The sequence below is a fragment of the Pholcus phalangioides genome, unplaced genomic scaffold (genome assembly GCF_987345545.1).
Source record: "Pholcus phalangioides strain wild (caught in Gottingen) unplaced genomic scaffold, Ppha-v1.0 ptg000021l_1, whole genome shotgun sequence".
Classification (NCBI taxonomy): domain Eukaryota; kingdom Metazoa; phylum Arthropoda; class Arachnida; order Araneae; family Pholcidae; genus Pholcus; species Pholcus phalangioides.
This window is the reverse complement of record NW_028301614.1, coordinates 496,942-515,925: the sequence shown is the minus strand read 5'-3', so window position 1 is coordinate 515,925 and position 18,984 is coordinate 496,942. Positions and strand designations below refer to the sequence as shown.

At 36.5% G+C, this 18,984-nt stretch overlaps 1 protein-coding gene across 1 annotated transcript in view; it reads left to right on the top strand.

The window, feature by feature from the left end:
• LOC149070467 (cadherin-like and PC-esterase domain-containing protein 1) overlaps positions 1–15,291 on the top strand; it is a 168,238-nt gene extending 152,947 nt beyond the window's left edge. The window contains exons 20-24 of the mRNA XM_089248967.1: positions 1,771–1,991; positions 3,759–3,860; positions 8,894–8,981; positions 10,991–11,137; positions 13,695–15,291. Coding sequence (XP_089105093.1) covers positions 1,771–1,991; positions 3,759–3,860; positions 8,894–8,981; positions 10,991–11,137; positions 13,695–13,865 — 729 coding nt within the window. The 3' untranslated portion in view covers positions 13,866–15,291. The remainder of the gene's footprint in view (positions 1–1,770; positions 1,992–3,758; positions 3,861–8,893; positions 8,982–10,990; positions 11,138–13,694) is intronic.
• The last annotated feature ends 3,693 nt before the right edge of the window (positions 15,292–18,984 follow it).

The following is an 18,984-nucleotide window of genomic DNA, read 5'->3' as shown; positions in this document are numbered from 1 at the left end:
TAGTGGTTGGTAGTAGTCTCATGAAAAATTCGGCTAATTCAAATTAATTCGTATAGCATGAAGTAATCCCGCAGTATGTAACGCCATAGCCCTCAACGGAATTGGCAACTGTTGCCAAAATGCCAAGATCTAAAGAAACACGTTCCGCGCTCCTCCTATTTCACTACCAAGATGGTATCAAATTGGGTTTGTATAGTGATTATCGAGTTACGTGACTGCGAGTCACACACGAGCTCCGCCTTTGACTGCGAATTTCGAATCCGTTTTAAAACTTTGGAGCTCATTGAAATGATCCAGAGTAACTCTCTCTCATAACCAAATAACAAGGAAACGGCTCCGAGTCATCCGCGTTGAGCGTACACGTTGGCTCTTACCTCCCGAAATAAGCGAATGATAAGGAATTTTGTGCTAAAGACTTTTCTGGAGCTTCATTATTCAAATCATCTTCTCTTTCGGAAGATTTGTCATCGACGAAGCGCGAGGTTCCGTGAAACTTTAATTGGTTTAGTATCTCTTTAAAGGACTTACGGCTCTCGAAAGGGACTTTTAATTTTCCCGAAGAACCGAGAAGTCATTTACCGTTCCACTTTATCGTCAGTCGATAGATAGATGGATGAATAAACTGATGGATCCTTTTTGCTGATGAAACTAATTAGTATGAAATCTATCATTTAACCCAACATGCATTATGATCTGTTTTTCGAGTGCTGCTGTACTAAATAACATTTTTCGTTCATTACTGAGATTAAACAATATCCCTTTACACCGAGTGAGTTCTGTGCACACGGAAGAGTTCTGGCGGTTTTGAGCATTTTAGTGAAAAGCTAGATGTGTGTGGGTGGAAATTACACGTTTATTTCAAAGAATTAGAACGTCCCCCGGAAATTTACAAGTTCAGTCACGAAATGCTCAAGTCAGAAAGCCGAAATTTACAGTTTATCTGTGATACTCATTTCCGTCTTTAAAGAGATTCTCTTGAGCATAACGGTGGCAAAATAAATTTCGTAAAGTAGATTGAATGCGTCTTAAAATGCCAAATTACTTTTTCCTTTTTGTAATAAAAAAGTATAACATCTAAGAAATTATTACATGAATGCACTAATACAAATTTCCACCAACTTGATCGAATAAGTATTGTATGTCTTTACTGGATATGGTATGTAAACCTAGAATAGAGAGAGAGTTCAACCTTCACATTCTTAACGGGCAGTAAAACGGGACATTCTGCTTTTATTACAGCGTTGATTCTTGAACATTTAATGTTCTGTTGTGTTTTACTGGAGTCTGGAGACTCAGTTTCACCCGAGCATTCACCAGTCGGCGACGTGCACAATTTTCACGATTATACCCAGTTTACCAGTTATACCAATTGATACGTTTGAACAGAAGTATGATTAACGAAGTGGAATATATCGAGAAGCTATCCATACTTAGATTAAGACAACCATGAATATTTTTCTTGACTGTGCGTTATATACAGTGGTATTGAATATTATTTCTTTCGTGATATATGCTTTATATTGGGTTGCTGTGTTTTGGTTATATTTAATATCCATATTTTTTATGGGCAATTTGCCTGTATCCTTTGGGTTTGTATCTGTATTAGCTTTTTTTAATAATGCTAGGTCTCTAGCGACAACAGTGTGTGCCATAGCTCATTTTCTTAAAACTGTCAGGTGGTCATAAATAAAGGAACCACTTAGTGCATGTATATATACCCGTGTATTATATATATGGTAAATGTTTACTGTATGTATATCGCTTTTGCAGTTGCTTTTCATCGGCGATTCGACGAACCGGGGCATGATGCACTACCTCATAGAAAGGCTTAACGGAACTCTCAACGAATGGGACAAGACGCACGACATCCGAGTTTACGACAGCATAAATGGCGGAAACACGTCCGTCAGCTTCGGTTATTACCCGCAGTTCTGGCTTCCGACCAACCAGAGACCGGTCTTCGACAAGGCCATTTACCAACTGATACAGAAGTATGTCATCAAAATCGGAACGTCGTTAAAATACCTCCCCACCCTCTGAGCTGGACATCGGGAAGAGAATCGTCACATAAAAAAAAAAACAACCACGTATTATAGCTTTGTTTTATAGAGTGCACGCTATCGAAGATACAAACTACCCAAATAAAGTAAAAATACATTTTTTAGTATTAATTGCTATCGAGTTGATCGATATGGCGTTGCTGAAAAAACACTCTTTTTAGATTGAATAGACAGGGGTCTTCAAACTTTCAGACATCACGGGCTAAATTCGAACTACCCATGAAACCCGCGGGCCACCACACCAATTCATATTACGGTATTTAAAATTGTAAGAAGAATCCACTCACAAGGACTTATTAATGTAATGTGCAGTGGTGTCTTCACGGATTGGCTTATGACGGCCCTAGAGTAAAAACAGGGCCCAAAATAATTAAAGATTTCTATTTGTTCTGAAATCTTTCTTTTTCACTGATTCTGAAAATATTTTTGATATTAATTATTTTTTTACTAATTCTGAAATAACTTCAAATAATTCTGATAATAATTCCGCCGCTAATTCTAAAATTGCTGCAATTATTTGTGTTAATTCTTAAATTGCTATTATTATTGTCTCTCCCTGATATTATTATTTCTGTCACTGATTCGGAAATTATTTCTGTCACTAAATCCCAAATTATTTCTGTCACTAAATCCCAAATTATTTCTGTCACTTGATTTCAAAATTATTTCTGTCACTGAATCTTAAAATATACCTGCCACGAATTCTGGGATTAGTTCTCTGAAATTAATAATTCTCTGAAATTATTATAGTTAATAATTCCGAAACTATTTCCGTCATTGGTTCTAAAATTTGCTTGTTTTTTTTTTTTAAATTCTGAAACTAAGGGCCCCCTAAAATGCGTTTGGGCTCCCAACTTGTTAAAACGGCCCTGGTAATGTATCAGATGCGCAACGTTGATGATAGTGGAATGTGGGCTTCACCGATTTATTATTATTTTTTATTTAATCGCTTTTAATGATTTTCCGCCATTTTCTGGAAATACTGTAGTCGATTAGCCACGTCAATGAGCTCCATGTACCGCATTTGGCTTAGAGTTTCAAAAATGCGTTGCTAATCATTTTAAATCCGCATAATGTTTTCATTAAACGGAAAACATTTATAATTACCTAAATTTTGAACTGACTGCTAATAAACGTTACAAAATCATTAAAAATATTCTAAAATGTTTAATAAACAATGATTAATTAACCCTTTAAGCTGTTTTTCCTTATCCGCATTATAACTGTCACATTGGAAATAAAAACGTGTTAAGAACCCGAGATATTTCGGAGTGAACGAAATAAAGCAGATCTAGTTTGACGAGATATTTCGGGATTGCCACTCTAAGGGTTAATTATTATACTTAGTCATTTAAATTTAATAAAACTTTTGTCCCCAAATAGTTTTCGTCCTATTTCTCATTCATGTTACCATTTTCATGTCTTTTTAGTTATTTTTAAAGTTGAATAATAGAGTTTTGGCATATAATGGGTAAATGTTACACCCTCCTTCAAAAACTCAAGAAATCGCTGCTGAAACATCAGTCCGATACTACCTCTCGATGGTATTTCATTTATATAACGTCATGAAATTATGATACTACTTCCTTGATGATAGATAATGATAATAATGTTCGTTGGCTCACCTCCAGCGCGTGTATTATTTTTATAATTATTCACTCTCATACAAATTTATATATTCTTTTTTACTCCCGTTAGGTCTCGACCACTAGAAAACAACACCAACACTATCCTAGTGGTCGGTGGAGTGCACTGGTTGGCAACACAGCACCTGCACATGCTTCTCCGAGCAGTTCGGGTGTAAGTAGAAACAAGCTCAAATTATAATTAGCCTAATTATTGAAAGTACCGATTTTTTTTTTCCTGTGATCATTTTACCCTCATGGGAGCTATTCGAGAGAAATTCAGTTTTATAGATAAAATCATCATATTATAAAAACCCAATTTTCATAACATTTCTAAATCGTAACGAAAATTTCTTATTTTTCCATAAAATACACGTTTATTTCCAAAAATCAGAGAGTAATTCTTTTATTTAAATGTTTTAATTTTTTTTTAACAAAGGTGAGAAAACATTCTGATTTTTTTTTAGTGGTTATATTAAATTCCCTTTATGCATACGTTTTATCTCAACGGTACTCAAAACAAATTTGCGACATACTGTGAAATTAGTTTCTAATTTCAGCTAAACATGAACTGCTCTCACGAGTTTCTAAGATGTTAAAGATGTTAAGAATTTTTTTGCAACAAACGGTGCAGTTGAACCTCCTAAATCCGGACACCCATAATTCGGACGAATCCATGTAATCGGGACATTTCGGCCGAATTTTTTTTTTATTACCCAAATTTTCTTTCGTCCTTTTCTAATGCATAACTGTATATCTTAATGAACGTGATTACACAAGGATGACGTCACTCTCCGCTACCACACGAAGGTTTTTAGCAACTGGCTGTTGCGAAGACATATTTTGGAAAGAAAGAAAATTCAACTGCCCCTGCGGGGAATCGAACCCACGTCTTTTCACTTTCCGGGTGAACGCACTAGACTACCAGTGCTAGAGACTCTTTCCAAAATATATCTTCACAAACAGCCAGTTGTTAAAAACCATCGTATAGTAGCGGAGAGTGACGTCATCCTTGTACAAGTCGCCATCTGGTGGCAGCGTCAGCAATTGTGAGCTTTGGCCTGAGTTAGATCTGACCGTCCATGTACGGTCCCGTTCGGTGCACACGAGCTCCAAGGAAAGATTGCGATATTCGTTGCCTCTGTAGTCTAATGATCTAGGGCGGAAAGTGAAAGGACGAGGGTTCGATTAACCGCAGGGACAGTTGAATTTTCTCTCTTTCCAAAATATATCTTCGCAACAGCCAGTTTAAAAGTTGTTAAAAACCTTTGAACGTGATTAGCCAGAAAGTCAGTTTTGATGGAAGCAAAACTTTTCTTTCTTCATTTCATTTCTCCGCGCTGTACAATTACAATGTACAATCTTAGTGTTTTAGAACTTGGCCAGCGCTCTATTTTTTTTTTGTGATTATCTAAGTGAATTTTAATTGTGTTGTGTGTGAGAAAGTTGAACTTCCGAAAATGCTTGAACGCGGAACACCAATAACAATATTGTGTGAGAACGTGGAATCGAAAAACGATCTTTAGAAACAAAAGTGAATTTTTTTCAAATCTTTTTCTTCGGACCCGAGCAACGACTACAAATTGTTTTTAACTAATAAGGTATTCTTTTTTCTATGAATAACTATTGACGGTGTGTAAATGAAAAATTGCTGTTTTTTAAGTAAATTATCTGTTACTAAACGCATAGTTATATATTGCTTTATTAATTTTTTTTTTTGAAAGGGAAATACGAATCAAAGTGCTCACAAAGGAGTATATTATTGCTTTAAATATGAAAAAGTGGGAAGTAAATAAAGTGGATTCATCTAGGTCCCAACGAGTTCGGATTTGGTAGGTTCTACTGTACAATACCGGGACAAAAAAATGGCGCAACATATTCTACTGAAACTACTGTGCAAACCTCGAAGCCCCGGAAGGAAGCGTTGTGGTCTCCGAGCAATAAAAGCCCCATTCTTCTATTTGCAGCGTTTATTACCCTTTTCTCGCTCATGTCCCCTTCTGGAAAAATAGTAATTTTTTCTTGCAGCCCCACTGTCTTTAACAGGGCCGGCCTCTCAAGTCCCTTCCTATTTAATAACTCGATTTCCGAGAAAATGTACAATGTACAATACATTTATGAATAAAATGAATCTCCAAACTCTCCTGAGCTAGACACGTGTCAGTCTCTCTCTCTTGTGGATTTGGGGGAGCGGGCTGTATGGGTAGCTCAATTGGATTCTATAAATACCCACATTCCCCCCCCCCCACAATATTCATATCTCTATTGTTATATAGGTCTGTGTGGCTCCTTTAATCCCCTCTGAAATTGATTCTTTACCCTTTTACTTTATTTTCATTTTTGCCCACTTAGACTGGTCGTCCACTAGAAGCGATAAAGAAGTCACGAGCAGTTATTTGTATTCAAAGACTGATCCCATTGCACAGAAAGTAGAAGAACGTTGTCCACAAGAAACGGTCTTGGGCGAGTGATTTTCGGTAACAGCAGTAGGCGAGCGAAAGATTCGACCCAACTGAGATTTTACGCGTCTTGCCGATTCTGCGCAAGTGCAGTGTGGTTGTTCGCTTTTTCCCCGCCACTCGCACCGTTTTTTTCTCCTTGGATCTCCCTATGCAGTCGCGAACTGAGTAGCGTGTAGAAGAAGAGAGAGAAGTCCAGGGGTTCTCAAACTTTTTCCTCCCAAGGCGCCCCTTTCCCTAATCAACACTTATTATCCACGTCTCCCTAGAGCAGTTTAACAAAGAATCTCTCCGAAAAACCTTTGTCAGGGCTGACGCTCTGCGGCGCCTATGACAAAACTTGGTAGCGCATAGTTTGAGAACCCCTGGTGCAGTCCATTTCCAGTGGACTACGTCAGACGTCAATGTCGGCTGTTGTCACCCGCGTTGTTTGCCGCTTGTTGTCGCTTCCAGTGGACGCCCAGCCACAGACTACGCCCGAGTATCTCGTTGGTAAAGTTCTCATCTATCACCATGAAGGTTGCCGTCAGGTGAGCGGTTTCGATCGTAGGGTAGGACGTAGATAACGAATTCTTTCCCTACTGGACCTGAGGCGACCAGCAATAGATGGTGCCTTCATTGCCAATCGGTATTAAATGTTGTATGGCGATATGACAGGAGCTGGTGTGTGGTAAATTAGTAGCAACCTTGGACTATCAAAGTACTGCAAGAAGGCAACAAGGTTCCCATTGTTTTATTCCATCTATATATTAAATCATAAAAAAAAGTTGTCTCACCATGCACTGAATTCTCATCACAAAAGCGATTCTTCGCTCATTGACATCCCAAATAATACACACTTCCAAAAACTTCATTCCAGTTTTTATTCGTCAGTTCAACTATAGTGTTATACAATACCAGTGACTAATTAACTCGAAACCGAAACTAACCCTTAAAAAATATTTAAAAATACAGTAATTAGAATAAACTATTAAAAACCGAGGAATAAGCACCATGATCCACGATCTACTCTTTCACTTAAGCTGCTGCTGGTTATATATTTTCTAGAGCTAATTAATTCGAATTTCCTTCTAATTAGCGAATGTCCTGATGAACATCGAGTAGAGAAAGGAATAACCCTCTCCAAAAACAGGAGACGGAGATGAGAGGACAATAAGGGAAAAAAAAGCATCTCCACCACCAACAACGGGGCTAATTATTGTAACGGGAACATATCGGTTTACTGTAACTGAAGCTGAATCAGAAACAAGTACAAAACACACACCATGTATGCATGTACTCATGTTAGAGAGTTTTTTCCCTAAAAAACAACATATTTTTAGTTGTTCTTATCCAAGATCGCATAAAATGACAATGCCGCCTCGCACACTCATTAACTCTCTCTCTTATCGTAGTTATTCAGTTTATCATTCACTAATTAACAGAACTAATTAATAACCATTATTTGTTTTCCCCGTTTTCTCTCATACATGTGCTTGAATACCAATGAATACAAATTCGTAGCGCCATTCCAGCAATGGAAATAAGCTTTAGATTCATAAATGAATTCTTTACGGTTCGGCTAACTGAATGCTCCTGAAAAATGGCATTGATGCAAATCGAATTAGCATACGAAAAGAAGAAAGTGATCATGTTTAAACATATGGTGTATATAATGTATGGAGATGAGTAATAGCAATGTTTGTATGCACAAATCCACAGAAACGCATTAGATATCTTATACTAATATTAATGAAAGGAAGAAAGCATTCTTATGTTAGTTTAGAACTCAATCCCCATTAAATTTGTGGAGTTTGTTTCGTTCCTCGAAGATTTTATAGAATTATTAACTCAACATTTTCTGAAGCCTGTCCGGAAATTCTTGGTCCGATTTGGTATCGTTGAAAAATTTCTCTGTTGAATGGAAAGCCGTATTTTTCCAGATATTCTTGCGTAGAGCCCTTTGATATACCTGAGAATGATACCTGAAATGAATGATAACACTGTTCAACAAAAAAAAAATTTCGTGTTCTCAAGGAAGTTTCAACTTTTTTAGATTATTTTTGAGCTGCTGATTTCAAACCGGTGTTATTTTTGCTGGATTGGCTCTGGTTTTTGAAGTAGTCCATATTATTTACGATTTTAATGAAGCCTGTGTTATTACACATGTAAAATTTAATTTTCAATTTTATCTCAACTTCCTGATGCAGGGGTACACCAGAAACGGCGACATCAACACAGAAAAAGATTGCTACCGTAGGGAGTCCCACACCGAGGGGTTAGAGCACCAACCTCTCGGTGAGTGTAAAAAGGCTGCCGCTAGGAATCGACATTAAATTGTAGGTCCCAGGGCCTTAATAACCCTCTTATGCAGAAAATGGCCGTGGTTGGACAAACTGGTGACACTCTGACAAGCCCAATGCCAAATTTGGATTCAGTGCACTAAAATCATCCGAAAATCACTCAAATATCGTTGCCAATGATTTACTGAATCAAATTATAACGCACAGTTTCAATGTGATTTGTATGCTAATTAAGTATTACCATTGGAATTTGATTTTTAATTTATCTCAAAAACTCGAGCCAATCTGACAAAACCAATGTCGGATTCAGATTCAGCGACATAAAATCACTGAAATGTCTTCGAGCATAAAATCAGTGTTCAGCAGTGTAATAAAGGCTCCTTATTATTGCGAAACCTTTGTTGTCACCCAAAGTATTGTTTGAGTGGGATAATTGATGTGTTGTTTTTGTTCGTTTCTTTTCAAAGTGAACGGTTGCACGGAATGAAACTCGTCATGAAGACTTTGGGTGCCGGTTTCCACCAAGCCGTTGATAGCGTCCATACACTGTCGGTCGTAAGTAGGGATTCATAATATTTTTTGGATTAAGAGTGATTATCCATTCTATATCTTTCTCAGAATCATACAGATATAGAATGGATTTGATTGTATAATTTCTTCTATTCTTTCCGAAATTCGGTCAATTCCAGGATAAGGGTACAAACATAGTGCGGCAGGTTTTATGATTCTTGAGGATCTCCTCTAGGCACCTTCAAACTTCTTGTATAATTTGATCATTTTCGTATTTGCTTGCTCTCTCACATGCTTTTTTGAAATCGTATCTGAATGTGCATGACTCAGGGTCCTTTAGGTCCCACGATAGGGGGCCTCAATTTATTTATTTTTTGTTTTTACTTGTTTGGTACAGTACTTGTTTTATGTACATTCTCACACTTTTGTGTATACATTTATACTAATACATGCTACTTTGAATCTTGCATTTAAATGCATATTGTCATATCAGGGTGCCCTAAATTAGGTCCTCGAACTCATTTTGTAACATGATTCTCTTCATTGTATGTCTGACCTAGCACATGTTTTTTTTTTTTTTGTAATTATATATGAATGCATATACCAACCTAGAGGTCTTTCAGGTCCCATGATAGGGACCCCAATTATTTTTATTTTTTATCCGTATGAGTCGGAATTTTCTCCGGCACTACCACGTTCTCCGGAGCAATGAGCTTATATCGAGTGAGGGATAGAGCCTGGTCATGCTCTGTCCGTTCTGTTCTAGATGTCGGCGTCGTAACAGATTAGTTAAAAATCTGAATTTCAGGTTTTTTAACCTATTCGTAACGACACTGACTTTCAGAATCAGTAAACCTGCCGCACTATGTTCGTACCCTAAGATGCGATTTACTGATCATTTCAAACTTTGAATGTTGGTACGATGATCCTCGTCGAGTGCAGACTCGGCTCTGATACCCTCTCCATTATATTCATGTCGATTCGAAAACACTAATAAGCTCAGAAAATAATTTTAATAGCGGTGTATATAATTGAAAATACTTTTAATTTTCTGTCGCTTTTTTGGGCTAGAAAAATAGAATGATTCCAATGAAGTGAAATTAGATGGTAGGGGAGGACTTTGTTTCATGATTGTAATATCATAAGGGATATAAAACATGAAAATCATAATATTATGTCATGATGAAGGTAAATGATGTGAAAATATTACGAATTTCACTGATAAGACTTCGCTTATTATAAACATATCATCAATACTTTACTGTAAAACACATCGGTCATGATCAATTACAAACATGACATGTTCGACATCTCGTTAGAATTTTGCGAATATGTTTAACATTCGAAACTGGAACAGGAAAAAAGTCGGTCTAAAAGTCGACATTTTATTTTATAATGTAAACTACATGTTTTTTATATTGAGATTAAACTTTTGAAATACAAAATATCAATAAATTACAATACAGAAATTAATGGAGAAAAGTTCAATGTATGAATTAAATCCATTTATTTATTATTTCATTGCCATGGTCTTCAAGTTTCAAAGCATAAAGAATAATAGAAATGGACAGACGGCTCTTTTCTAAGCCCAAGATGTCAAGAAAACAGATATTCTCTGGATATTATGCTGAGGTGAACTCGGAAAGAAAAGTCATCTGGTCTACACCGGGACTCGAACCCAGGTAAAAATGCATCTACACCACTGGAGACACGGCCCTGTTTCCTTGACATTTTGGGCTGAGAAAAACGCCGTCTGTCTATCTCTACCGTCCCACCTTGGGCCATTTGCCGAAGTTAAGAGAGGCTACTAATGCTTCTACTTCAGCGCCTCACGCCACAGTGCGTGACATAAGGAAGGCAGGGTCGTGTCTCCAGTGGTGTAGATGGTAGCATGCTTTCCCGGTTTGCAAGGGGGACTAGGTTTCAGTCCCGGTGAAGACTAGGTGACTTTTCTTTCCGAGTTCACCTGGGCATGATATGCAGAAAATACCCATTTCCTTGATAAGGAATAATGTTTCCATATGTAAAGTGTGCATTTAATTTTTTTGTAACAGGATGAGCAGCAGAAGCTGATACTCCACAGCAGAGGACTCGCTCAATTCGCACGGCATTACGACTTCGAAGTCATCGATACCTTCAACATAACTATAGCCAGGTACAAAGACTTCATGCAGGGCAAGTGTGCCTGCCATTTCCACAAAGTAAGTCGCGAGTCAGAATCGCATAATACATCTTATGCTCTCACTTCCTTCTTAATTTTATTTATTTATGTATGTATTTTTTGTAATTTTCAGTTCTTGGCTACTGTGCAAGCCATGTAAAGGGAAAAAAAACGGCAATCAGATTTGAATACCGGAAAAAAATCTAGGTCCGGGTTCTTCACCACGCGTTACACTTCACTAACAGTTAAAAAAAATTATGGCAGCGCTATAACAAGCATTACATAGAAACAAAACTTCCTGTTCGGTTCACAACGCATACACGCACATTTTCCAACTTGGCGCTGTTTTTTTTACCAACATTTTGTCTTCACTGAAATAAAGTGGCGGACCATGATCTGGTTAGTAGAGAGAGAGAGGAGGCTCTCCACTACTGTCCAACAGTAATACGACAGATACGGAAACTGGCTGAGTTAGGAAATATCGATGTTTCAGGGAAGGAAAACTCATCTCTGCCGTCACAGGGACACGAACTCCGGTCTCTCGTTTGCCGGTCGAGTGTTCTACCAACTATGCTATGAAGACTAACAATCTATATAGAGTATAGAATACTATAGGTCTTCGTAGCTTAGTTGGTAGAACACTCGTTCGGTCAAACGGGAGACCGGGGTTCGCGTCCCCGTGAGGGCAGAGATGAATTTTCCTTCCCTGAAACATCGATATCTCCTCACTCAACCAGTTTCCGTATCTATCGTATTAACAAGGGGAAGAGTGACGTCTTTCGTCATACATATAGTCTATCAATATTTCCATTAGAGAAGAGTAAGCGTCTTCAACGAGAGAACACGCGAACCAAACTGAAACCTCCCACGTAGCTCGCAGGCCACCAAGTCATATTGAGGTATTTAAAATTGTAAGATGAAATCCAGATTTACAAGAGCCTCTCATGTAATGTCAGTGACCCCTGACCGCTGGCTCTCTTTACGGGGCACGAGTTAAACAGGGAAAAAATATATATAAATTGCAGATTTTATTTTTTGAATAGGTCTAAAGCCATTACTTTTATAAATTCTGGAATTTTTAGTTAATCCTTTTAATTATTCTGAAGTTTTTTAAACCAATCTGTAATTATTTATTTCGGTAGTTCCAAAACCATTTACTTCTTAAAATTACTTCTTTCAATAAATCTTGAAATTATTTCATACGATAATTTCATACTCAATTATTTAAAGAAATAATAAAGAAAAAACTTGAATAATTTCTGTCACTAATTTCCAAATTATTTGTTTCATTTATTGTTTTATAATTTGATTTAATATGGTACGATTTTATTAATTCTGAAATTAGTTTCAAAAATTATTTCAGATATTCTGGAATAATTCTTCCAGGACAGTTCCAGAAAATGTATAAGAAATTTTTCAAATTTTATCAAATGCAAAATAATTTCGATAGTTCTGGAAAAAAAAAATTCAGTAATTCAGAAATTATTTCTTCTAATACGTAAATGTGTTTTTTCAACGTTTTTGTAAATTCTGCAATTAGGTATGCCATTTTAGATGCCGACTTTTCCATCCTGATATGTATGAAATCACGGGCCCCGAATGATTGTTCGAGCCTGGAGGTCCCCCAAACCTATCGAGACGGCCCTGGTAATGTGTCGGTACGGTAATTTATCAAATGTACAGCGTTCCTGGTGTATCTGGAAAGTACCTCACAATTCCGTGTAACTCATTTTTTTACACAATTTTAGTACAACTGTTAGCTGCCCGCGGACTTGATCGATTATTTTTTATTAAATTTAATCGTTTTTCAATTCTTTTAGAAATTTCCCTAAAATGATCGTTGGCGCATAGCAAAAAAATCCCGAAGTCCATGCATTGAAGGCTCCATGCCTTGCATGCATTGAATCTGCGTTCGGAAAACCAGATGCTGATTTTGACACTGGTGTTTGCTAGTCAAGGCAATTGCACATACATGAGATTCAATTCTACCGTGATATACAATGAAATGACAATACAATGACGTAATGATGCAATGAATAGGTTTTTAGAAATCATGTCACAAACTCAAGTAAAATGTCAAAAATGTCATTCTCCGTAAAACACGTTCAAAGTTTTTATTCGCGCATTACTTGCATGCAAAATCACGACACTAAAGTGGACATAACTTCAGTCCTAAGCGTTCAAGCAAACAAAAGACAGGGCTTTCATAAAAAGTTAAAAAATTCAAATCGATATTTTCTTCCAAAATGACATTTTCAATGTTAAGCGTAAGGAAAGTACCGGAAAGTACAAAAATTACTGTTATCAATTACTAAAATTTGGAAGAGTTTCGTAATTGATGATCAAATTTTAATAATTGATAATTATTATCCTATGTGAACGTTGACGAATAAGTTGCGATTTGTAGTCATTTTATGGATCCAGAATAGATTAATCAGATAATTCGAACTTTTTTCCAGTGACACTTTGGACTTCAAATTAACCAAGTTCGAGTGTAATTAAATTCTTATTGGAATCACGTCACGTATATGTGTATTTGTGCGTCTTTATTCTTCAAGAAAAAATAATTAATCTTTTCTTTCTTTCCTTCCTACAAGGTGGTTGAAGTTCCTCAAGCCAAACCAACAACGTCCATTAATCCAGGATCGGGAATCCGGAGTTCCTCTCGTTCCAGATCGCCTCAGTATCACGTCGAGGGACCAATCAACGCTATTTACAGCGAGATACTGATCAGTAGACTGTGCAGCGATTACGTCGATCAGAGGTGACGTTGAATGGAATGGAATGGACTATATCCGCCGTTCGAAAAAAAACCTCTCGATCCTTGTCGGTACACAAATGTGTTGTTCTCTCTGTCTTGTGTTATTGTGTTTGTGTGTTGACGAGCGCAATTTTTCTATTTCCGTTTTCTTTTGGCGAATCGTTTAAAAAGGTAAAAGAAGAAGCCGCGCCCAATAAGTTGTCTTAAATATTTCGTGTTTAAAAGAAAATCGTGTTTTCACGAGTTCAAGAATGGATACATATCTTTCGAGTACCAAATACGTGCTCAAGCTCTTTTTCCAGCTGAGCCAGTTTTTGAGTGTCCTTTACTTATTTGTATTTTTTAATTTGATGTTACTAGTCGTGTGAGTTGGGCGTATTTCAGTGGCGTATCTATGTTCACTGTAGCTCTTTTATTTCTGTTTTAGCCATTAAACTCGACGAGGGAATTCCAATGGGAAAATCAAATAACAGAATATCGACCCATTGAGGCTGATAATTACGGGTTCTCAAGCGTTGCCCAGCGTCCGAGTGGTACAGTAGTAAGATGCTCGTCTATCCCCAAGAAAGCTAACCGTCAGGTCCGCGGGTTCGATCCAGAGGTAATCGAATCAGGATATGACTGGAGTTGGTGTTCGGTAAAGTAGCAGTAGTCGAGCGTTACCAAATGCCGGTAAATTGTACTGCCCTTACTTTACAGGACTCAGAAGCAATTGCTATGATCAGAAGCTGTTTCTATTGAGCAGAACTAATGTCAGCAAAATTTTGCAGCAAAATATGCAAGCATAATTTTTGACTATTTCCATCCATCACTAGAGGTATGATGAGAAATTGGTCGAAAGACCTCGTCCGACCTGAATCCAATCGTGGAGCTTTTAGAATCTGTTGTACAGGAATCTGAGGTGTCATCCGACTTTTTCTTGATAGACAATACCTTGGTGATACTTCGTGCAAATTTGGCCAAAAATAAGTTTCGAGCTATTTCATGGCTTCAGAAAATTATTGCTACGACGAATGCTTGCGTAATTCAGACAAAAGCTATCCAATAAAGGGTATGTTTTTCTTTTTGACCGATAGTGTGGTTTTTACATCCAGTACAGTATTTAAGAGAAAATGCCTTACTATATACTTTATTTACGGATATTATTTTTCATGATAATAATAAAATTATAGGTACGCCATTGATATATATGAGCCAATTACGTACTCCCAAATGGAAATGAAATGCTCCTGTTACTCCATCTTAGACATTTTCCAAACAAATATTAATTATCAAATAATTTTAAAAGTTACCAAAGTAAATGCATATTCACATACATGATATCCTGTAAAGCCCTATTATGCTAGGATTTTTATTACGTGGAGTTTATGTGGTTGTTACGGGAGACCCGGTATATAATTGGTAATATTAGGCATAACTAGACATTGCGTTTTGTCTTTAAAAATGTTTTAATAAAATTATATCTTGCTCATTTCAAAGCCATTGATGCTCATCTACTAGCCATTAGATGGTTTAGTTCCAAAAAGAAACCCCTGAAACTTAGATCACCAGAATAGGAGAACTTGTAGAATTGTTTTCAGTTTCATTTATGATATGATGAAATAAAACGAAGTAATTGAATATTAATTTACACAAACTGTGCACTAGAAAAATTAGTTATAAGTTCGCATTGCATAATCGTATTGACTGTTCAAGCTAGTTATTCTACCCCAATAGGAGATTCAATCCAAGTAATGACTTAGATAAATTTTCATTTTTAAACAAAACTATATATTTTTTCCTCATTTTTTCTGCATTATTTATGTACATACATGTTTGTATGAATTGCATAAGAAAATTTACGGCTGCTCCATCAAATTAGTCGAACTTTCAAACGAGTTTTAAAACAAGAATTTCTATAACGAGATAAATTCTCAAACTAGAGATCTCGAAATGCAAATTTGGAAAAAGCATTATTTTTATCTATATTTCTATTTTTTTAAGTTTAAGAGGTTTTTTTAACATTTTAAGAAGTTATGTTCTAGTAGAAATATTATTTAAACATTGATTTATTTCAAATTTTGTGCACATATAGTTGATTGTACATGCTATCCTATCAACTACAGTACAAAGTTTTACATGTCTTCGATACTTGTTTTTTTCGCCAATTTTCAAAAAAGATTAACAGCTTGGCGTGCATGATAAAATAGCATGACATCAATGAAATTGAATAAAAGTTTATTCAAAATAAAAAAAACTGTTCATTACATAAAATGACGAAAAAGATTAGAGATCCATTCATAAATACTGGAGTTATAATCTTTTTAAATTTTGAATTAAATTATTTTTGAATTGGTTAAATAATATTTTTAATGATATTTCTACTATAGCATAGCTTTTCACCACGTTAGAAAGTAGAAGACCTCTTAAACTGTCGAAGTGTTTGAGACAGACTCAGCCAATCGAACGATAGAAAAAAGTCGTAAAAAAATATGTCACAAACTTAAATTCCATTCAAACTTTTCTCCCAAGATTCCGCTCGAGGCTAATTGCCAAATGAATTTCAAACCATTTTCACGCTAGAACAACAACATCAACAACTTGAAAACTCTGTAGCTTATGCTTGAGGAATTTGCGTATCCTGTAAAAATTGGTGATGAACAGAACATATACACGTGTATATGCATCATTTAACTGCTGTTTTAGAATGATAAACGTATCTTCTCTCTCATCTTTTCGCCGGAAGAATTTTTAAAGAGTCACAGAGAAATACAAATACTACCTCCAGTTATAACTGAAAATTGTTTTCCAGAACTAACGGTTTGTGTCTTCACCGTGTAAACAAGATAAGTTCGGCGCAATTGGATACAGAAAATGTAAATTATTTTTGAACTTTTCCACCTCATCCGTTTCTCGCTCTCGTCACAAATGTTTCTGAAAAGGCCAAGTAAATATTATGTCGCCGAGTATTTTTCCCCCAAGAAAGGATTAAAGAGGATTTAAGATTCCGTCCAAAGTAACTACGCGAGCGGAATTAGAAAATTTTAATTCTTGTGGTTGAATAACAAAAAATTCTTTGTTAATGGAATAAATATTATCGGAAATGTTGCCAGAAACTTGCGAAAAATACAATTCAGCCCTGAATGAATAATACTCTCGTATATTATTCGGTTAAAGATAGGGATTCATCTAAGCTCTTTGCTATTAAACTAATTATTATTGATATTGATCCTTGGTGTGACATTCTAGATACGTTTATGTGAAAGCTTTTTGACCGATATTTTTGGCATTAATTGAGATTGTTATTGAAGAAATAAAGCATGATGTCGATAGTAACATCGTTGGTAGTTATAGCCATGTATATGTGTTACTGCAAAAGCCCGAAATCGCCCAGTTCGCGAACTGGCCTTCTCAGTTGAACCGGCCAATGTCCGAATTTCGGGTTTTCGTCGGGCTTTGGCCGGCCCTTGTATATTATAGATCCCTACATATATCGATTCTTACGATATTGATATTCCGACTCCTTTGATCCTTTGGGTTGCCATAGCTGGCCATAATTATCTCAAAAACACCAAAGTGGCGATGATGACCCCGAATCATCGGAATCTATAGATAGGGGCCGGCGAAAGCCCAAAATTCGGATTTGCCGGGTCAGCTAGCTGGGTCGGAAAATTTCGGGCTTTGGTAGTCACATTGGAACAATGAATAAAAAAAGAACGGGAAGTGATATAAATGCACCTTTTGCTGCATTGCGCTTGGGAAAACCGTAAATCTTAAGTCAGACAGAATTCCAAATTTGTAACAAGTTTTCACAACATATGATATTGCAGACTATAAAAAAAATCTTTGAAACACAATATTTTCAATATATCTACCATTTGCAACAACATCGTGTAGTCTCAGACCAAACAGAACAGAATGTAACGTTTTTTGCCGGTTCCTGGCTTCAAAGCCATCTCGCGACTGAAACCTGTGTGAACGTCACAGCCACGATGGCCAGAATTTAATTCAGACAGAATTTTTCGAGATTCGACACGAAGTTCGTAGATACAGCTGAAGATAGCCCTGCAGTCTGAAAAAACTAAAATATAGGACTCGTTCGATTAATCTGGTCGATTAATCGATCAATTGTATCAATCATGTAATTTTTCATTTCGCAACATTTTGGACAAATGACCACATTTAAAAATATTTTGATCAACATTTGATCGAATTTTTCGACATGGAGTCGACATGGAATGCAAAGTCGATTCAACGAAAACATGATTTTAGTTTCAAATTGAGTTTGTTGGTTTTTTATTGTCTCTATGAAACTCTATGAACAATAGTTTATTCGTGGAAGCATCAACTCCCTTATCCCCAAGTAACATTTGAGAGGAGTTTCTAGGAAAACAAACGACAGTATGATCGAAAGTAGTTTCGAAATCAATGTCTAACCTAGGATGGCCCTGCATAATTGAAGAAGAAGAAGCAGTTCATTTCTGAATATATTCCTGTTACAAGCGTTTACATAAGGTTCTCATTGGGATGTTGACATTGGTGGATGAGCACTATTGGTAAGTTGTTTACCTCATCCACACACACTAATCGCCGGCTGAAGCTTTACGGATATTTTAGACACGGAACAAACTGAAGAAAGATTCAGGTCCAATCAATCCTGATTTGCTTTTATGCCGTGCTCTTTGCGCCGACTAAAATGTTAATTTTTTTTCTATATAAAAAAAAATATTTAAAAATTTATAAAAATCCAAGGAATTGGTATATTTGAATTTGCGGAAAAGTTATTCCCGCGAAAGGAAGTTCCTTAAATATAGAAGAAATGTACCTAAAAGTAGATAGAGGGGCACTGCATGAAAGCAAATCAGGATTGATTGGACCTGAAACTTTCGTCAATCTCTTCAGTGTCCGAAACGTCCGTAAAGCTTCAGCCGCTTCGTCGATGAGGTAGTAAGTACTCTATCCACCAATGCCAACATCACAATGAAAACAGCATGCGAGCGCCAATAACACGAAATTCAGAAATGAGCTGGTAATTGTACACCCCGAGTTTTATTGGACTCTGATTTGCATATCCACAGTGATTTTTTTTTTTCCGTGTAGTGTCACCCTCTATCGAAAAAAAATTGAACGAATTTTTTTCTGTATCC